Source organism: Sapajus apella, unplaced genomic scaffold, assembly GCF_009761245.1.
Source record: "Sapajus apella isolate SASKATOON/1434 unplaced genomic scaffold, GSC_monkey_1.0 scaffold19, whole genome shotgun sequence".
Lineage (NCBI taxonomy): Eukaryota > Metazoa > Chordata > Mammalia > Primates > Cebidae > Sapajus > Sapajus apella.
The window spans coordinates 2,697,531-2,714,349 of NW_022436959.1; the positions used below are offsets into that span (position 1 = coordinate 2,697,531).

The 16,819-nt window shown below is 41.1% G+C and overlaps 1 protein-coding gene and 1 long non-coding RNA gene across 3 annotated transcripts in view; one reads left to right on the forward strand and one right to left on the reverse strand.

Moving 5' to 3' along the window:
- Positions 1-16,819, reverse strand: part of LOC116557358 — a 231,370-nt gene that overhangs the window by 14,996 nt on the left and 199,555 nt on the right. The window lies entirely within an intron of this gene.
- Positions 1,907-16,819, forward strand: part of TBX20 (T-box transcription factor 20) — a 56,377-nt gene continuing 41,464 nt past the window's right edge. The window contains exons 1-5 of the mRNA XM_032286818.1: positions 1,907-2,558; positions 5,908-6,160; positions 7,260-7,424; positions 11,028-11,136; positions 15,348-15,506. Coding sequence (XP_032142709.1) covers positions 2,432-2,558; positions 5,908-6,160; positions 7,260-7,424; positions 11,028-11,136; positions 15,348-15,506 — 813 coding nt within the window. The 5' untranslated portion in view covers positions 1,907-2,431. The remainder of the gene's footprint in view (positions 2,559-5,907; positions 6,161-7,259; positions 7,425-11,027; positions 11,137-15,347; positions 15,507-16,819) is intronic.

A 16,819-nucleotide genomic window follows, 5' to 3' on the forward strand; every position in this document is an offset into this window, starting at 1 on the left:
AAGTGCTTGAAAACCAAATTCAGCTAACAAGATTTGCCACACCCTGTTGAAGCATATATCAAGGTCTAGACTAACAATGACATCTCCTGAACCCCCAAAATGTCCACTTCTTGAGAGAAATCTTACTTTCTAGACAAATTCTAAGCATTTGAAACAGGAAAGGAACCATTGTGGGCCTCCACTCAATACAAAGAAATGTCACGTATATTGAGAAGGTGTTGTGTGTGGGGAGAGATGTGTTGGCATGGAGGGCTTTAATAACCAAAACAGGGGTCTGGATTGTCCAAAACCGGCACAAAATTTAAGAATGGAAACGGACCCTCAGAGCATCCTACGGTTTAATTTGAAAGCCCTCAGCTTGCCAGCCTATGTTAATTCTACTTTGGCTCTTCAGCTAACAGCCCAGCCATGGCTGCAGGGCCCGGGGCTGATCAGGGTAGGGGCCCGGAGTGTAAGTCCTGCCCTCTGTCTGCTTCTAGCCGCTGGGGTGGACTGGCGGGAGATGGCCGCTCTGCCACGCCGGGTCCTGTTTTTGTCTCTCAAACGCACATAGAGACAGGCTAGGCGACAGCGTAAATTCCTTCCAGCACCAAAGTCTATGGTTTTACGAATTTCCCCAAACACTTATAAATCGACACTTTGAACTTCGATAGTGATATCAGAACGCATTTTTTAGTCACTTTCTTGCAGCACCTTGTTAAAACCTATTCACACACGATGACCAAGACAGGCTGAAATCACAACTCTTCCAGATGTCATCATTTTGTTCACACAAACGTTTGCGACAGCTATTTTAACTTGCAGTTTTCCCCAATAAATTTATTTCAGGAGTAGTGGGTGGTGCAGTGAAAAATTGGAGTTTTAAAATTTAATTTAAAAAAAAAAAAATTTAAGAAGAGGCTTCTAATAGCCAGACCGACTGGCTGGAAAAGAGAACAAATATTTACATGTACAGCTGAGTGTGTATGTCAGTCTGAGTTTACATGGCTCCATTCGAAGCGGATTACCCTGCGAATTCAGAGAATTTGAGATATTCAGGCCGAGTAGGGCTAACAGGACGCCCACCAACAAGGCCCTGGGAAGTCCGGGTCACAGCCGCCTTTGCAAAACCAGAGCGGTCGGTGTCTGCTTAGCCCGGGCGCTACCCTAAGGTTCGCACTCTCTCACTGCACTGCGCGTCGCGTGGTCACCGTAGGGCTCCGCGCCCTGACCTTCGCCTTTCCTTCGGCAGCGGCCCCATTTTCCGTAGTCCTTCTGGGGGGAAAAAGGAGCCCCAGGCTAGAGGGGCACTGCTGAGGAGCAGAAGCCATGCTTCTGAGAGCAGCACCCTTTGCCAAATGCCCGTAGTTCCCGCTAAGCTTATCTTTTCAGGGTTGCATTTGTTCAGCCCCACTGTCAAGGAGATTAAATTTGGGACCTCGAATGAGAGTCCCGGCCCTAGGATCTGCCCGGACTATGGACCTGACCTGTTGGCGCCAGCTGAGGCGTAGGTTCCCGCTCTACTGAGCGTTTCCCTACTTTCTTTTGGAACTTTGAGCGCAGTTAAGAAAAAGAATGGAAAAAGCAAGTACTCCCGAGCTTCCTCTGGTCTAGCCATAGGTTCCCCAACTAGGCCATGCCGGGATCTCGGGCGTTAGGCCGCGATGATACACCCTCTCACGACAGCGCGCACCGCCCTCCCGCTCGGGACTGCGACACCAGGCGAGGGTGTCCACGGCAGCTGCGTCAGCCTAGTGGTGGCACCCCTTTCCCTGATCCTGCTCTGGGCTACCGTACAGCCGGGACGCCAGGCCACGCGGGCGCCGCGCTTTGGGCGCGCCCTCAGCGCCCGGCCCGCGGCCCCGCCCCCGGCGGCGGAATCAGGAAGCAGTGACGTGGTGCGGCGCTGACTGGCTGCGGGCCGCCGGGATCGCCGCCGCCAGCAAATTAAGGCTCCGGGCAGCGAGCGCCGGGGCGCAGTGTTCCTGGCTCTGCGCCGCGCTCCGCACGCCCGCGCCCTAGCAGCGGCGCTAGGCTGATCGCCACCTCAGCCTGGGACGCCCCGGCCGTCCCTAGCCCCAGAGGGAGGAAAGACGCTGACGGGATGCTCCGGGACCCCGGGGCTTTGTGCAGCTGATGCCCATTTCCGCCTTCGGGCTGTGCAGCCTGTCGTCCTGCCGAGCGTCCCGGGGCGTGCGCACCCGCTGGAGTGCCCGGTGGGTCCTCTCCTCTCTGGCTGCTTCGAAGTCTCTGCGGCTCTGTGGCTTTGCGGTGGGTGATAGAGGCTAGTGCGGAGCTCTGAGAGGTTGGAGCTGACTCTTCTGGAGTCTCTGGCCCCGCTGTGACTGCTCTCGGAAACTTTGCACTGTGTTTCGGGTCTTTGTCTCCCTTGGGGAAGCTGGACGGCAGTTCAGCCGACCCCGTCCCTGGCCAGGACCGCGTGCTGGGGACCATGGAGTTCACGGCGTCGCCCAAGCCCCAACTCTCCTCCCGGGCCAACGCCTTCTCCATTGCCGCGCTCATGTCGAGCGGGGGCTCCAAGGAGAAGGAGGCGACGGAGAACACCATCAAACCCCTGGGTAAGTCAGGCTACTCGGCTCTCCGCCGAGGACCGGGGTGGTGCGCATCCATCTGTCCCCCTGTCCCTGGCCGCAGGCTGCTCGAAGCAGCTTCTGATGCTCAAGCCATGAGCCATACATCGCAGGTGGGAGATTTTTTTTCTTTTCGGTCCAAGTTTTCTTTGGAGGCTTCAGTCTGTTGCATGCGATGGGCTGTGCATCTTGTACCTGGGCCCGTCGGTCTCCCCAGTTGTCTAGAATCCATGTATCAGATCGGACATATGTTGTGTGTGTATGTTAGTATAAAAACATTCAGGGAAAAATAATAATACAATCCCTTTTAAAGCTCAACAGGATTTACTGTGCGTTTAACACCTGCTTGTGCGTTTGAAACCAAGGAGACACTAAACGATTTCACAGGAAACCAGTTTAATTTTCATTTTCTTCTGACTTGAATAGAATAGCGAGCTCTTTGAAACCACTGTGAAGTAAAATAAGCCAGTTCTCCCTGCACGAACCATTTTATTCACTGAAGCTCCAGATTTATCACCAAGACATCATTTTGTAACTGTCGACATTTTCATTTGAGGTTGGCAAAAACACTAACCAGCAACCATTTCTCAGATTCCTCTACTTTCAGTTATATTGTTTGTTTAACAACCTTTACCATTTATAGAAGACACCAGGCTAGGAGTAAAGGGAGAATAAGGATTATGTTCTCTTTATCACTAGTGAATTACATGGAAAAGAACCAGCCCAAGGTAAATATTTAAAATCCCTTTACAGCTGAGAGAGAAAGAACCGGTCTCATCATTGCCTGGTGGGTCCCCAGGAAATAATTATTGTACATCCTGATCATCTGGTATCCCTAAAATGTGAAAATCGGGTAGCTAACTTAAGGTAATTTTTCTTTTTTAACCTTCCCCAATTTTTCTTTTCTTCTCTCTGGCCTTCCCACACTTTAGCATATTATATCCAAAATAATAACAAGAAAAAAGGAAATGTTAGAGATCTAAAACGAGGTGCTTGGACATAAAGATGAGCGAAGTAAAATTCCTGTAGCTACTTGGAACGGAGGAAAAAGAAACTATTCGATCTCTAGAAAACAGAATATCAAAACAAAACAAACAAACAAACAAAAAACCAAAAACAAACAAACAAAAACACCTCTCCTCTAAGTTTTCACTCCCTTACCCTGGTTCTTCCCACCGACCTCCCATCTCAATCTAAATCTGGCAAAGAAATGGAAACAATCAATCAAACAAACCCCGATTGTTTAGAAAAATATAACTAACAGTTTCAAAGTTATATTGTGGACTTCTAAACATTACGCATTGCTGTTTAGCATGCATAGTTGCTGAATGCTTTGCAAATATCTCAGTTTATTACATAGGAGGAAAAGAGGATTTCAGGTTAAAATTCCTGACGGAAGTGTAGACAGCAGATTGGGAAACATGCCAGCCCCAGCTGCACTGTCATTTCAACATTACTTCCTTCTCTCTTTATTTTTCTGAGAAAAAAGACCTTTTATCAAAATTTCTAAATCTTGAACTTTAAAGCCATTCCTAGCTCACAACTCCACCACCACCACTAAGCCCCCACCCATGAACACACACTAGTCTATAAAATGAGTTTCCCTCTCCTGGCTTTTGAGATGGGCTCTAAAAGAACTAGCAGGCATTCTTGTCCCTTAACATGCCAGTTCAACAGAGGTGACTGCAAGCCAGGGACTCTAGCAAGAGAAACGCATAAAAGTTCTGTTAAGAGAGAATGTGAGATTTTTGTTGAAGCAAACAGTAGAGTGGGAAGGAGGATTCCAGTGTGTCCCAGGATTGCCCATTTAAACGCCTGAAGTCTATTTAAAAGAACACCTTCAGTCCACTGAAGCATTTCTATTTCATTTTCTTCCTCTCCCGCTTCCCATCCGGATGCATTGGTCAGTCTGGGGCTTAGGGAGTTTGCCACTTTCAGTTGTCAGAAAAAAAAAAAAAAAAAAAAAAATCATCAAGACTACTTTTTACTTCCCACCAAAGATATCATGTGAATGTGTTTCTGAAAATGTTAGTAGAAAATAAGATTTTGTTATGGCGTGGTTTCCTTTCTTTAATCTGAAAAAAAATCAGGATGGCAGTTAATTTGATTATTCTTAAGTTAAATCATTTTCATGGATTGGATTATCATTGTATGAGAGGTAAAAGTAAAAACACTCGGTCTCCGGTTTTCTTCATGTGAAGATGTGTAGGAAATAAAAGACCTTATGATCCGTGTATGTCCCATATGCCCACATACATTATATGCATGCACATACATGCATTTAGAACTGGCTTTGATTTCTTGAGGGCACTTAAGAGATCAGCTTCACATTGCAAATTCAAGTAGTTTCTTTTTTGAGATTGAAGATAATTGGGACAATTACAAAAGTCTCCCTGTATTCCATCAAAGTGACTGGTGTAGTCCGAGGCCCTTATCAGCTGTGGGGGAGAATGTTTGGTTCATAGGCAGCAGTATTCCAACCTGGTGGTGGATGGCAGAGCATTCTTCCCACTTTAATACAGTGCCGGCCTGCGTTTGAGGTTGTTTTTCTCACTTCTAGGACTTTTTTGGGAGAAAGAAAAATTTTATACGTCACCCCTCAAGTAATTGTTCCACGTCTATTCTGAAAAATGGCCCACAGAACCTGCTCTTATGAGCAAGCTGTATGGTAGCATTTTTCATAAGACCTTGGGCTGGGAGGAAGAGTATAAAAATGTTCTAACTCTCACCATAAAGCCTAGAAAACTGAAAGTCAGGCACAGAGATGAAGTGACTGTTTTTTTGTCAACCACATTCCCCATTTTTCTTTTACCTTCCTATTCTCCTTTCCTTTTCTCTTATGGAGAGAGAACTCCAGGAAGGAAGGGAAAGTTCCTCTCCAAGTGAGGAAGGTGCTGATCTCTTTGCTATCTTGGTCTCCATGGAGAGAAATCCCTCCTGGTTGTCAAAGAGGCAGGACTGGTATCGGTCCCATGAGCTACGAAGTCTAGGATTGCGAGGGTGACAATAGAAATATTTGCTATTCATCCCTCATGATCATCACCTTTTCCTTCCTCCACTCTCACATTTTTATTTCACAGAGTGGACTTAGTACTGGTGGTGACAAGCCATCATTCTAGAACTCACTAGCTTGTTCAGGAAACACTGGGCATGTCACCCTATGGGAATCCCAGGTAATTTTACACAGTGATGGGTCGTCCCTACAGCCCCGCCTGGAGTTTCTGACCTTAACTTTTCCTGAGTCAAATCCAAGTGACCATTGTGGTTATGCTGTTCTTTCCAGATCTTTCCTTGTTTGACAGTGTCAGCTGTCATTCACCATTCTCTTTGCCTCCAGAGCAATTTGTGGAGAAGTCGTCCTGTGCCCAGCCCCTGGGTGAGCTGGCCAGCCTGGATGCTCACGGGGAGTTTGGTGGAGGCGGTGGCAGCAGCCCATCCTCCTCTTCTCTGTGTACTGAGCCGCTGATCCCCACCACCCCCATCATCCCCAGTGAGGAAATGGCCAAAATCGCCTGCAGCCTGGAGACCAAGGAGCTTTGGGACAAATTCCATGAGCTGGGCACCGAGATGATCATCACCAAGTCGGGCAGGTAGTGGGGCCTTGGGGGCTGGGGTGTGGAAAGTCAGGACACTCCCTGAGTAGCTGAGGGCGCTTCCTGGAACTGGGTGGGAGCTGGCTGGTCATGGAGCGGAGAGCCAGCTTTGCTCCAGGGCAGCTTCTTTCCACCAGCTTCCTTCCTTCCAGCTAGCTACAGGACTTCTAGTCATTTGTGTTCTCAGGATTGTTGAGAAGGGCACAGGGACCAGGGAGGCACACTAAGCCCAAAGGGTGTGGTCTGCTCTCCCTGGAGCTGAAGAAGGTTTGGAGGTGCGGGGGTCGGGATCTGGAAGGAGGAGGAATTTGTGCCAGGGGTGCCTGGTGAGCTGCTGGGTGCTTCTAGGTAGGTGAGTAGCTTTCCTTTTATCAGTCTCAATTTGCAAAAGCTGCCAACTCCTATTAAAAACTAAAATTAAAACCTGGAGGAAGAATGAAATTTGAAACGATAAAATTCCCTGTACGCAGGAGCACTGCTCGGGGCCTCTTGGCGCCAGAGCTGGGCGGGCTCCGGTCGGGCAGGAAGCTGCAGGGCTGCGGGAGGTTGGGACCGGGCAGAGGCCGGCAAAACTTGGTGGCTGTAGCTCTTGGGACTGCAGAAAATACTTGCAGGGTCTCTAAGAAATCCTTCCCCGAAACTTCTGCTCTTGGCTTTTCTTTTGCAAGAGCAGAGTTTTCTGGCTGGGATGCCGGTGGGTTGCGTGACTGGGTCAGCTCCAGGGACTTCGGGTCCTTTGACGTTTAAGTGAGCTTGATCATTGAAATGCATAGGGTTTCCTCCTAATCACAGACTTTCTAGTGTTAACACATACCCCCACCCCCACCCACACCTTCTCACCTAGCAGTTAACACTTACTTAAAGGTGACCCTTGAAATTTTCTAAGCTTAAAAGAACCACCCCCCCCCCCCACTCCCCATCTCTGTATTCACTTCTCTGAGGCTTTAAACAAAGCAAAAAGGGGTTTTGTGGACCGGAATCAGGAGTCAGGCCCTTTCCCTCCCTCCCTCCTTCCCACTCTCCTTTCTGTCTTCCCAATTAGGGCCAGTTTATTAGTCAGCGTAAACAGGGTCCATTTTCTGTCTCTCTCTGTCAGGAGGATGTTTCCCACCATCCGGGTGTCCTTTTCCGGGGTGGATCCTGAGGCCAAGTACATAGTCTTGATGGACATCGTCCCTGTGGACAACAAGAGGTACCGCTACGCCTACCACCGGTCCTCCTGGCTGGTCGCTGGCAAAGCCGACCCACCGTTGCCAGCCAGGTTTGTGCCTCTGGATTTTTTGCTGTGAAAACTGTTAACGCTTTTGTCAGAATGTTTCTGGCTTGTGTGAATTTTAAGCAAGTGTGTTTTTAAAGCAGCGGGCTCTGGCAAGAGAACATTCCAAGCCTGGACACTCTAGGATTGACTATACAAAATATGGGCTAGGCTCTGAGAAAGGTAGTTTGTGCCTAGAGAAAACACTGTCTTTAAGTTTGTTTCATCAGGCAGTAATTCATTTCAAAAGTTTTTCTTACATTCCAATTTGAGCATTCATTAGAAATGTGGACCCATTTTGTATAAATATAAATATAGACATTCTCTCTAGCTGCTGCTTAAAACCAGACTGAATAAGCCTACTGATGAAGTGGTTGTCCTAAAACCCTTTTTAGAAGAGTGTATTTTAGTAAAATGGTTGCTTATGGTATTTGTTAATCATGTGGTTATAACTCCACATCATAAACACCATTTAGGTAAAATTCAATTGTTTTTGACCAATAAAGGGTTCAGAGATTTTAAAGTAAAAATAAAAGCCAACTCTTATTTTCTCCCTTTATAATTTTAGTGGATGAATGTAATTCAACAACAGGTTCTTTTACATGAAACATTCTTCAGTTAATATATTAGGGATCATTATATTTACTCTTGTGAAATTCATTGCTAATACAGTTTTTCCAGGAGTACCATCTTTCAAAAAGCACATGCAAGTGTTTATTATTATTGTCTTAATCAAATGAGTATTCTAACAGGAAAAACATGTATTTGCTTATATGAAGAATAATAGATGAAGTTACAGGAATGTAACTGCCTATTTTAATACAAAACAAAACATATTAGCTGACTTTATGTTTTGGGTTCTAAGGCTCAGCCTGATAGCTTTTCAGTTGTTAAATGACTAATATTTTGTAATTGATTGAAAGTTCATATCAGAGTGAAGAGTTTATTTAAATGTCCAGGTTTAAGAACTGTTAAGTTACGGCTGGTACTTTGTGTCTAGTCTGGCGTCACAGTGAAGGCAAAGAATCAACAGACAATTACACATATGGTTCAGATAAAATATTCAGCTTAATTAGTAGTTTATTATATTATTGAGCTTATCATATGCTAAATGCACTAGAAAAGAGATTAAAAGCAATCTCTCAGAGTTTTCCATTCTCGGAACAGACTAGAAAGGTCGTCTTCCCAGCCATTCCATATCAGTATATTAAATAACAGTCAAGACTAAGAAAATCTAAAAAACAATTGCTACTCATTTGTTTTAGTTGAGCAAGAGTCACCAGTTTATAATAGATATTAAAATTAGTAAAAGTAGTATTCTCTTCTATTTACTATTAAATGGTTTACTATTATTCTTGAGCTTCCTTTCAAACTTTTCAATATTGTTTTAAATCAGAGAGAGAGAGTATTTTAGCAGATTCCTAACCATTTACTACCAGCAAACCCTCTTTTTCTCGTTTTTCCTCCAGTCTTTCCTCTAAGAAGTTAATCACTCTTATTAAACATACATTTTCTTCCTATCTGAAGGTATGGGGAGCTGATGCAGGCCAGCAGGACTTTGGAAATATGACATGCCTTGTTTATGTTACTAATCTGTTCTGGTTGGAGAAGAAAAGCGTGTACCAATACACTATCTTAACTGAAGCATGTTTAAGCTATTGCTGGAATTTTAAGTCTCCGGGGGACTTGAGAGGAGGGGCTTCCTGTATATTTTTTCATTCATCCTAGTTCAGCTTTTTCAGATTGATATGAAATAAAAATGTTTAGCTTATTATGGGATAAAAATATTCTAGGTAATAGCAACTATTCTTTACTATTATTGTTAAAAGAAGTAGTTTGCTATACTATCTGTCTCTCTAAGAGAAAAGCGAAGAACTTAGGAGGTGATAATTTTGTACTGGTGGCAAAAATTTCCCATGGTTTAAGGACTTTGAAGCATTTTATTTCAGACTGAAGGTCATTGGTCAGTCATTTCTAACCAGAAGAAATAATGCTTGACAGTATTACTTGATCATAATAATAGGTGAGACATTATTTATGATCTAAAATAATGTTACATTTTCATATAGGACATTTCCTTTTCTTTAAAGTACATAATTAATATTTAAATACATTAATATTAGCTATTACATGTGGAGAATGTGATCCTTAAAGAGGAAACATTTCATCAACTTTTAGGACTTTAAATAATTTTGGAGCTTTTTTAGAGGGAGAAATGTGGTTCTGATCAGTAAAACAACTGCACCTATAAAGAAAGCTACAGTCTTGGAAGCATGGTGCTTGAAAAGTGGTTGTGCTATCAAAGCATAATTGAAAGGCAACTGTGAGCACTCCTCCTAAAAACAGTGGAATTAACAGGCAGACAAATGCCTGAAGCCTTTAGAGTTTCTCTGTAGCTCTGGTAAGAATCTTTGGTGCTGTCAGCCTTTTTTGTGCATTGCTCCTGGTGGGCTTTGTGAGTTTCAGCATGGGTACAGAATTCTTCTGTTCTTAGTCCTCTGTGTGACAAACCATGGCACAGATTTCTTGTTCTTTACATGAATATTGCAAGGAAGACTTTATGACTTCTTATCCCTTGCTTTTGCCCTAATAAAAATATTTACGTTTATAGTTATAAGGATCCTATATAAAATTTTTATATAAATAAGGTGTTACATGGATAAAGGAATTTGTCCTATTAAATCAAGGATTTCAATTCCCCCTCATTAGTTCTGTAGTCTCTGTCTGACTTCAGAAAGATTTATGTCAAGAAGATACCAGGATGGGGACTTACAAGGAGCTGCACTTAAAGCGATTGTCACAGGTAGAAAAAATGACCTGCATTTAACTGTGAGTGAGTAAAAGATTGCCTTGCATGTAGCAACTGATCAATACATGATAAACAAATTTTTCCCATCAAAGTGAGTACTTTTTTTTGGCTTATGCTGTTTACAAATAAATAAATAATTTGAAGTGTGTCTAGCTTGTTTTAACTCTGTTTTAGTGAGCACATAAACAGATAACGATGAAAGCAGTAGTGTTTAATGTAACTGGAAGAACAACAGACTCCCAACTGATCTCTGGACTACTGGAAGTTCTCCATGTCCTTATATTAAAATTACTCCATCTTGTATTTACAAAGAATACAAACTGTAAATTTTAAAACTTTAAATAAATTGATTCTCTAAAATTATTTTCTCTTTTAAATTATTTATGTTTTCATTGTTATTTTAGAGATGCTTGTGATAGGAACTTCTTACACAGTTAGTGTAACCTACTTTTTCTTTTGAAAGCACCTTCAACAAGAAGATTTTGCATTTGATAGAAGCAGACCAGTAGTTTACTAGATAGATGGAAAAAAAAAAAAACCTTTAAAAAATGTCTTGATCAGCTTTTAATAGAAAATTTGCTAAGTATTAACTCTTTTAGATCATTGGAACATGAAGGAAAACATTAGACATTTTGGAGTTGTTTTGACATTGCAATATTAATAAATTTAAGGTATATGGGGCAATAAAATTTACCACTTATATATGGTTTGTGTGTTCCTTTAGAATCAGAACATTGTGTAACCCACAGAGACAGATTTTTTTAAAAAGTCTCCATAAAGTTTTCTTCTAACTTTCTTAGGCTCTATGTGCACCCAGATTCTCCTTTTACGGGTGAGCAACTACTCAAACAAATGGTGTCTTTTGAAAAGGTGAAACTTACCAACAATGAACTGGATCAACATGGCCATGTAAGTACCGGGCCGTGGACCGTGCAGGTTCCCCAAGATGGAATGGACAAGTTGCACAAAACTGCCTCTCTCTGAGTCCCTTCTTGCTTTCCCTCTCTCCTTCCTACCTTCTATCTCTGAGTCATTTTATAGGAACATTTATTGTTTTTCAGGGGACCTTGACTGATTTTGTTAATAGGTCATTAACAGGAATGCTGTGTGCCGTTTCTATGCAAGAAGGTCAGGAATCTTCTGTCCCATGGAATTCCCAAGGCTTCTAAAATTGCCGTACCACTCAAGCCAACTAAACTAAGAGAATGTACATTTTTGGAGGCTACTACAGACTCTTCTTGGGTTAAGCATCTAATTCTGTGAGCGGCATATCAGATAATAAAACCTAAAGATGATAGGGCTAGGACCTCTGATGGAGGTTCCCCAAAGTGTCTTCTATAGAATACATGTATGCGAGATGAAATAGAATCAAAGGAGTTTATGTCCAAATCAGTTTGAGAAAATGCTGTTTCCTCATTATGTAACCTTTTTAAAAAATTTTTTGGAGAATTTCATGAATATTAAAGCATAGAGAAACCGTGTAATTAAAAACAAAACAATTAGATTTTTTTGTCAGTATAAAGTTTGTTAAAATGTGGAAAAAAGAGAAATTAACTCTGTGTTCTTATCAGTAGTTTAGTAGAACAAATAGTCATTGGTACAGGTCCTTACATATTTGATAAAATGACTTTTTAAGGTACTGCCCGGGATGTTACTTCATGCATGCTCCTAAATAAAGATTCACATAAAAATTCTGTCTTAGATTTTATGCTAAGAAAACTTCAGAGAGACTTCCATAATATTTTGCCTTCTTTTAACAATTTTTAATTGATAATAATTGTACATATTTTTGGGGTACATGTGATGTTTTGATACATATATACGATGTGTGAGGATCAAATCTGTGCAACTTAGAGAAAGTGTTTGAAGACCTTTCTTAACAAAGATGGTCATAAATAGATAATAAGAAAGTTCTGGGTTTGGTTTCAAATGGTGAGATTAAACCTGGAACCAAATAAATCACTTCAGGAGCTAGCACTATCTCTCTGCCTGTAGGAGACCCTGTTTATTACAACGACGTCAGTGTAGCCACTTAACTCATGACTGTGGTGGTGGTGCTGTTGGGATATTGGAAGTAGCTTAATATGCTCTGTTTTCTTGTGTATTGAAAAAGAAAGATAATTGATCTTTAAGGTTATTGGCATAATTTTCCTTTCTTTTTTTAAACATGCTTCTACTGACAAATTTTGTTTCAGGTTAAAATTTCTGAAGTATGGAGTGATTTTTTTGTAGGTCAATGATCATTCTTAATGTCATTTACATTAAAATTTCTTGAACTTTAATGAAAATTTTTGCAGGAAAAAATGAAATTCTTTTATGATTCTGGAATTTTCTATAAATGAGGCTTTTAGAGGAATTACATGGCTCTTTCCAAAAAGACTTGAGAGTTCATTTTGAGATTAGTTGCCCATAATTGAAATGCTTTTCTTTTAGCATCAGCTTCATTGGGTAGTAGTAGCTCTAAACTAGATTTCAGAAGTTCTAGGGTCTAGCCTGATTATACCAAGATTATACCTTAAAAAACTGATTAGTCTTAGACATGTGCTTATATGCATTTTAGCTTTAAAACTTTTATATTTGCCAGGCATGGTGGCTTGCACCTGTAATTCCAGCACTTTGAGAGGCCGAGGTGGGAAGATTGTTTGAACCCAGGAGCTTGAAACCAGCCAGAGCAGCATAGGGAGACCTCATCTCTCCGAAAAAAATAAAACAAAAAATTAGCTGGTTATGGTAGCATGCACTTGTAGTCCCAGCTACTCCGGAGGCTGAGGTGGGAGGATCACTTGAGCCTGGGAGATGAAGCCTGCAGTGAGTTGTGGTTGTGCCACTGCAATTCAGCCTGGGTGACAGAGCAAGACCTTGTCTCAAAAAATATATATATTTAATGTAACCTTTTGTCAACAGAATTAGTGTGTTCTGAAAACTATTAATACAAGGAAAGATTGTTAGATCCTGTGTTGTTTAGCTAACTTCTTTGCATAGATTCTGAAGAAGCCTCTCTTACAGACACGTTTTTAGTTTCAGAAAAGGAAACTTTGTTATTCTCAAGAATTATTTCTTGAGTGAAGCAGAGCCCACATTTCTGTTAGTGTTCCTTAGCCCTCAAGTTGCAGGAGAGCTTGAGCAGAGTCAGGGAGTCCTGGGGTCTTAGTGACTGAGTCTGGGGTCTGTCCAATAACCTTTCCCAAAGGAAATTAACCTTCAGGTGGTGGAAGTGGGGAAAGAGGAAGCTTATTTAAAGCTTACTGCTTGTTCCATTTTGGTATGTGTATATATGGGTGGATGGGTATTTGAAAATTCTTATCTTCTCAGTAGAATATATGATGAATGTTACTTTTTTCTTATATCAATGACAGGAGGAAAATGTTTGCTTTTACTGCTTCAACTTTATTCAAGTTTTATGACTGAGTATCAATAGCTTGAAATCCTTGGAACAAGTGCATGGTACAAAGAGATGATATTATCATTTTAAAATATTGTTTTGATTTATTTAAAGACACCATTTATTTCAGTTATTCCTGTTCCAGTTTGGGATCATAAAAAGGCAGCATGTTCAAAAGTCAATCCCAGTTAATACCCTGTAACTTCAGGTTAGCTTGCATCTCAGCACAGAGAGAGACTGATTATATATCGGTTATCCCACAGTGACTAGTATTTAATTCTGCTAAAGTCAATCGGCAGAAGCCCTCATGCCCCACACCCAGGTTAGCCAAAAAAGCCAGGGAGCCATCAGTTGCATTATTAGCAGCAGCAACCAGCATAGAGTGCCATCGGTCCTGCCATGCTGTTTATTGATGTCTCCTGAGAGTCACACTCTCTGCCAGCTCCTTGGAGAGGAGGGCATACAATGTGACCCCTCTTATCCTCAGAAAGACATACCCCCAAATTTTGCAGACTTAGATAGCTGTTTGGATGGCAGGAGGGGAGATGTGGAAAACCTTTCATATTGGAAATTGAATTTTATTGCCCAGATACTAGGGGAGGGACAGCAGCGGCTAGGGAGTTGGGGAGGGATAACATGGGGAGAAATGCCAGATATAGGTGATGGGGAGGAGGGCAGCAAACCACATTGCCATGCATGTACCTATGCAACAGTCTTGCATGTTCTTCACATGTACCCCAAAACCTAAAATGCAATAAAAAATATATATACATATATATTTTTCATATATATGTATATGTATGTGAAAAAATATATATATTTTATATATAAAGATATTTTTCACATATCTTTATATATATTTATATTTATATATATATCTTTATAAATATATAGATAGATATATATATATAAATATAAAGATATATATTCACATATATATATAAAGATATGTGAAAAATACTGTCTATTGGTTGCCTTGTTAACAAGAGTGTGTTTATGGTTTGAAGTACTTGGCAACTTTTACTAGCTACAGAATGGAAGATGGCTATCATGATTCAGATTTGGTTCAATAACTGGAAGTTGGAAATCAAGGAAGCTGTCATAAATACTCCTATTACTACTAATTATACAGTTCATATTTGCTGAGCACTTCCTGTTTTCTCTGTGCCAGCCTTATGAGGTTAGTAACGTTTTTGCATATGAGAAAACTAGGAATTGGAGAGACGAAATCACATGGCCCAGGATTAAAGGACTAGAAACTGACAGATTCAAAATTTTAACCCAAGTTTGCCTAACACCACACTGCTTTTCTAAACTCTTTTATATTTTTCTCCATAAATGATAATCTGGCCTCTTAGAATGTATGATTTCTTATTTTAGAAAATGTAGACATGTGTCCTTTGGTCTAACTAGACTAACAAACCAAAAGTATTTAAAAGACTTGATTTTAAAAAATAAGTAAAACTTATCCTTCAGATGACCCCTCCCCTATGATTTTAGAAAGGACACTTGAAACAACCTGTGTGATTTGCAGTTGTTTTGGCAAAATGTGATTCACAACAATGACTCTGCGGTATCTTGTGAAAATGATTTGCCTTGAGGCCGAAAAGGGTAGATCTGTATCTTAAAATTGACTTTGAAATTGTAGATGCTTTGATTCTTTCTTGTCTCGCTGTAATTTGGCCTGTTTAGTAGTGTAAGTACGTAAAGTTCAGTACTTCCCATTTTTCTGTTGTAGATAATTTTGAACTCAATGCATAAGTACCAGCCAAGGGTACACATCATTAAGAAGAAAGACCACACAGCCTCATTGCTCAACCTGAAGTCTGAAGAATTTAGAACTTTTATCTTTCCAGAAACAGTTTTTACGGCAGTCACAGCCTACCAGAATCAACTGGTAAGTGTATGGTTCACAATTTTGTTCCTGCATAAGAGAAGGATTTAGGAGGTTCTTACATTTTCTTGGAGAGAAGAGATATCCCAGTATTCAAAATGGATGTTCACTTTGCAGAGAGCTATTGAGTTTCAGTACTATGACCTTTAAGAGTGTTTTGAGTGACTGTGTATTAGAGTATATTTTCTAGAATCTTTATATGATGGGTCAGATTTTTAACTGCCCACTTCCCCACCCACACCTAAGCCAATCTGCCTTCTCTCATTTTCTTCTCCAGAAAGTTACCTGCCTCCTTTTCCTCCTCCTGGTAACATGCATAACCATGTTCTTGTTGCTTCATAAAATTTAAAAGTTCAGTTTTTCTGCTGAATTAAATATACATATTCTATCCAACTGCCCAAACTGCTGATACTTTAGATATTTTGTGAGGTTTATTCCGCTATAATTTAGGATGAGATAATTTTAGTAAAATGATTTTAAATGTCTTTTTAGATAGTAAACTACAATATGTAAGGTGTTGTATATTTAACATCAAGGCATCTAATTTGTATTATTGAGTTATATGCAGGTTGAATATCCCTAATACAAAAACCCAAAATCTGAATGCTCCAAAATCTGAAAGTTTTTGAACATTGACATGACACTCAAAGGAGATACTCATTGGAGCATTTCAGATTTTAGATTTATGGATTAAGGATGCTTAACCTGTAAGTATAATGCAAAATTCCCAAATCTGAAAAAATCTGAGATCCAAAATACTTTTGATTCCAAGCATTTCAGATAAGGGATACTCAACAGAGAGTATTTTTTACTCTCTGTTGTACATCACATTTAAAATTGATGCATTTCTGGCCAGGTGCGGTGGCTCATGCCTGTAATCCCAGCACTGTGGGAGGCCAAGGTGGATGGATCTCCTGAGGCCAGGAGTTCGAGACTGGCTTGGCCAACATGGTGAAACCCTGCCTCTACTAAAAATACAAAAATCAGCCAGGTGTGGTGGTGAGCGCTTGTTATTCCAGCTACTTGGGAGGCTGAGGCAGGAGAATCGCTTGAACCTGGGAGGCAGAGATTGCAGTGAGCAGAGATGGCGCCACTGTATTCCAGCCTGGGGGACAAAGCGAGACTCCATCTCAAAAAAAATAAAATAAATTAAAAAAAAAAATTAAATTAATGCATTTCTTCATCCATAAGACTTCTTCCAGCTTAGTAAATATTTATCAAGGCCATACTAAGGGCCGTGTACTGATAGACACTTCCCATGCATTTTCTTCTTTTGTGCCCAGCGTAAGCTTGAAGGGCTGTGGCAGTACTAACAC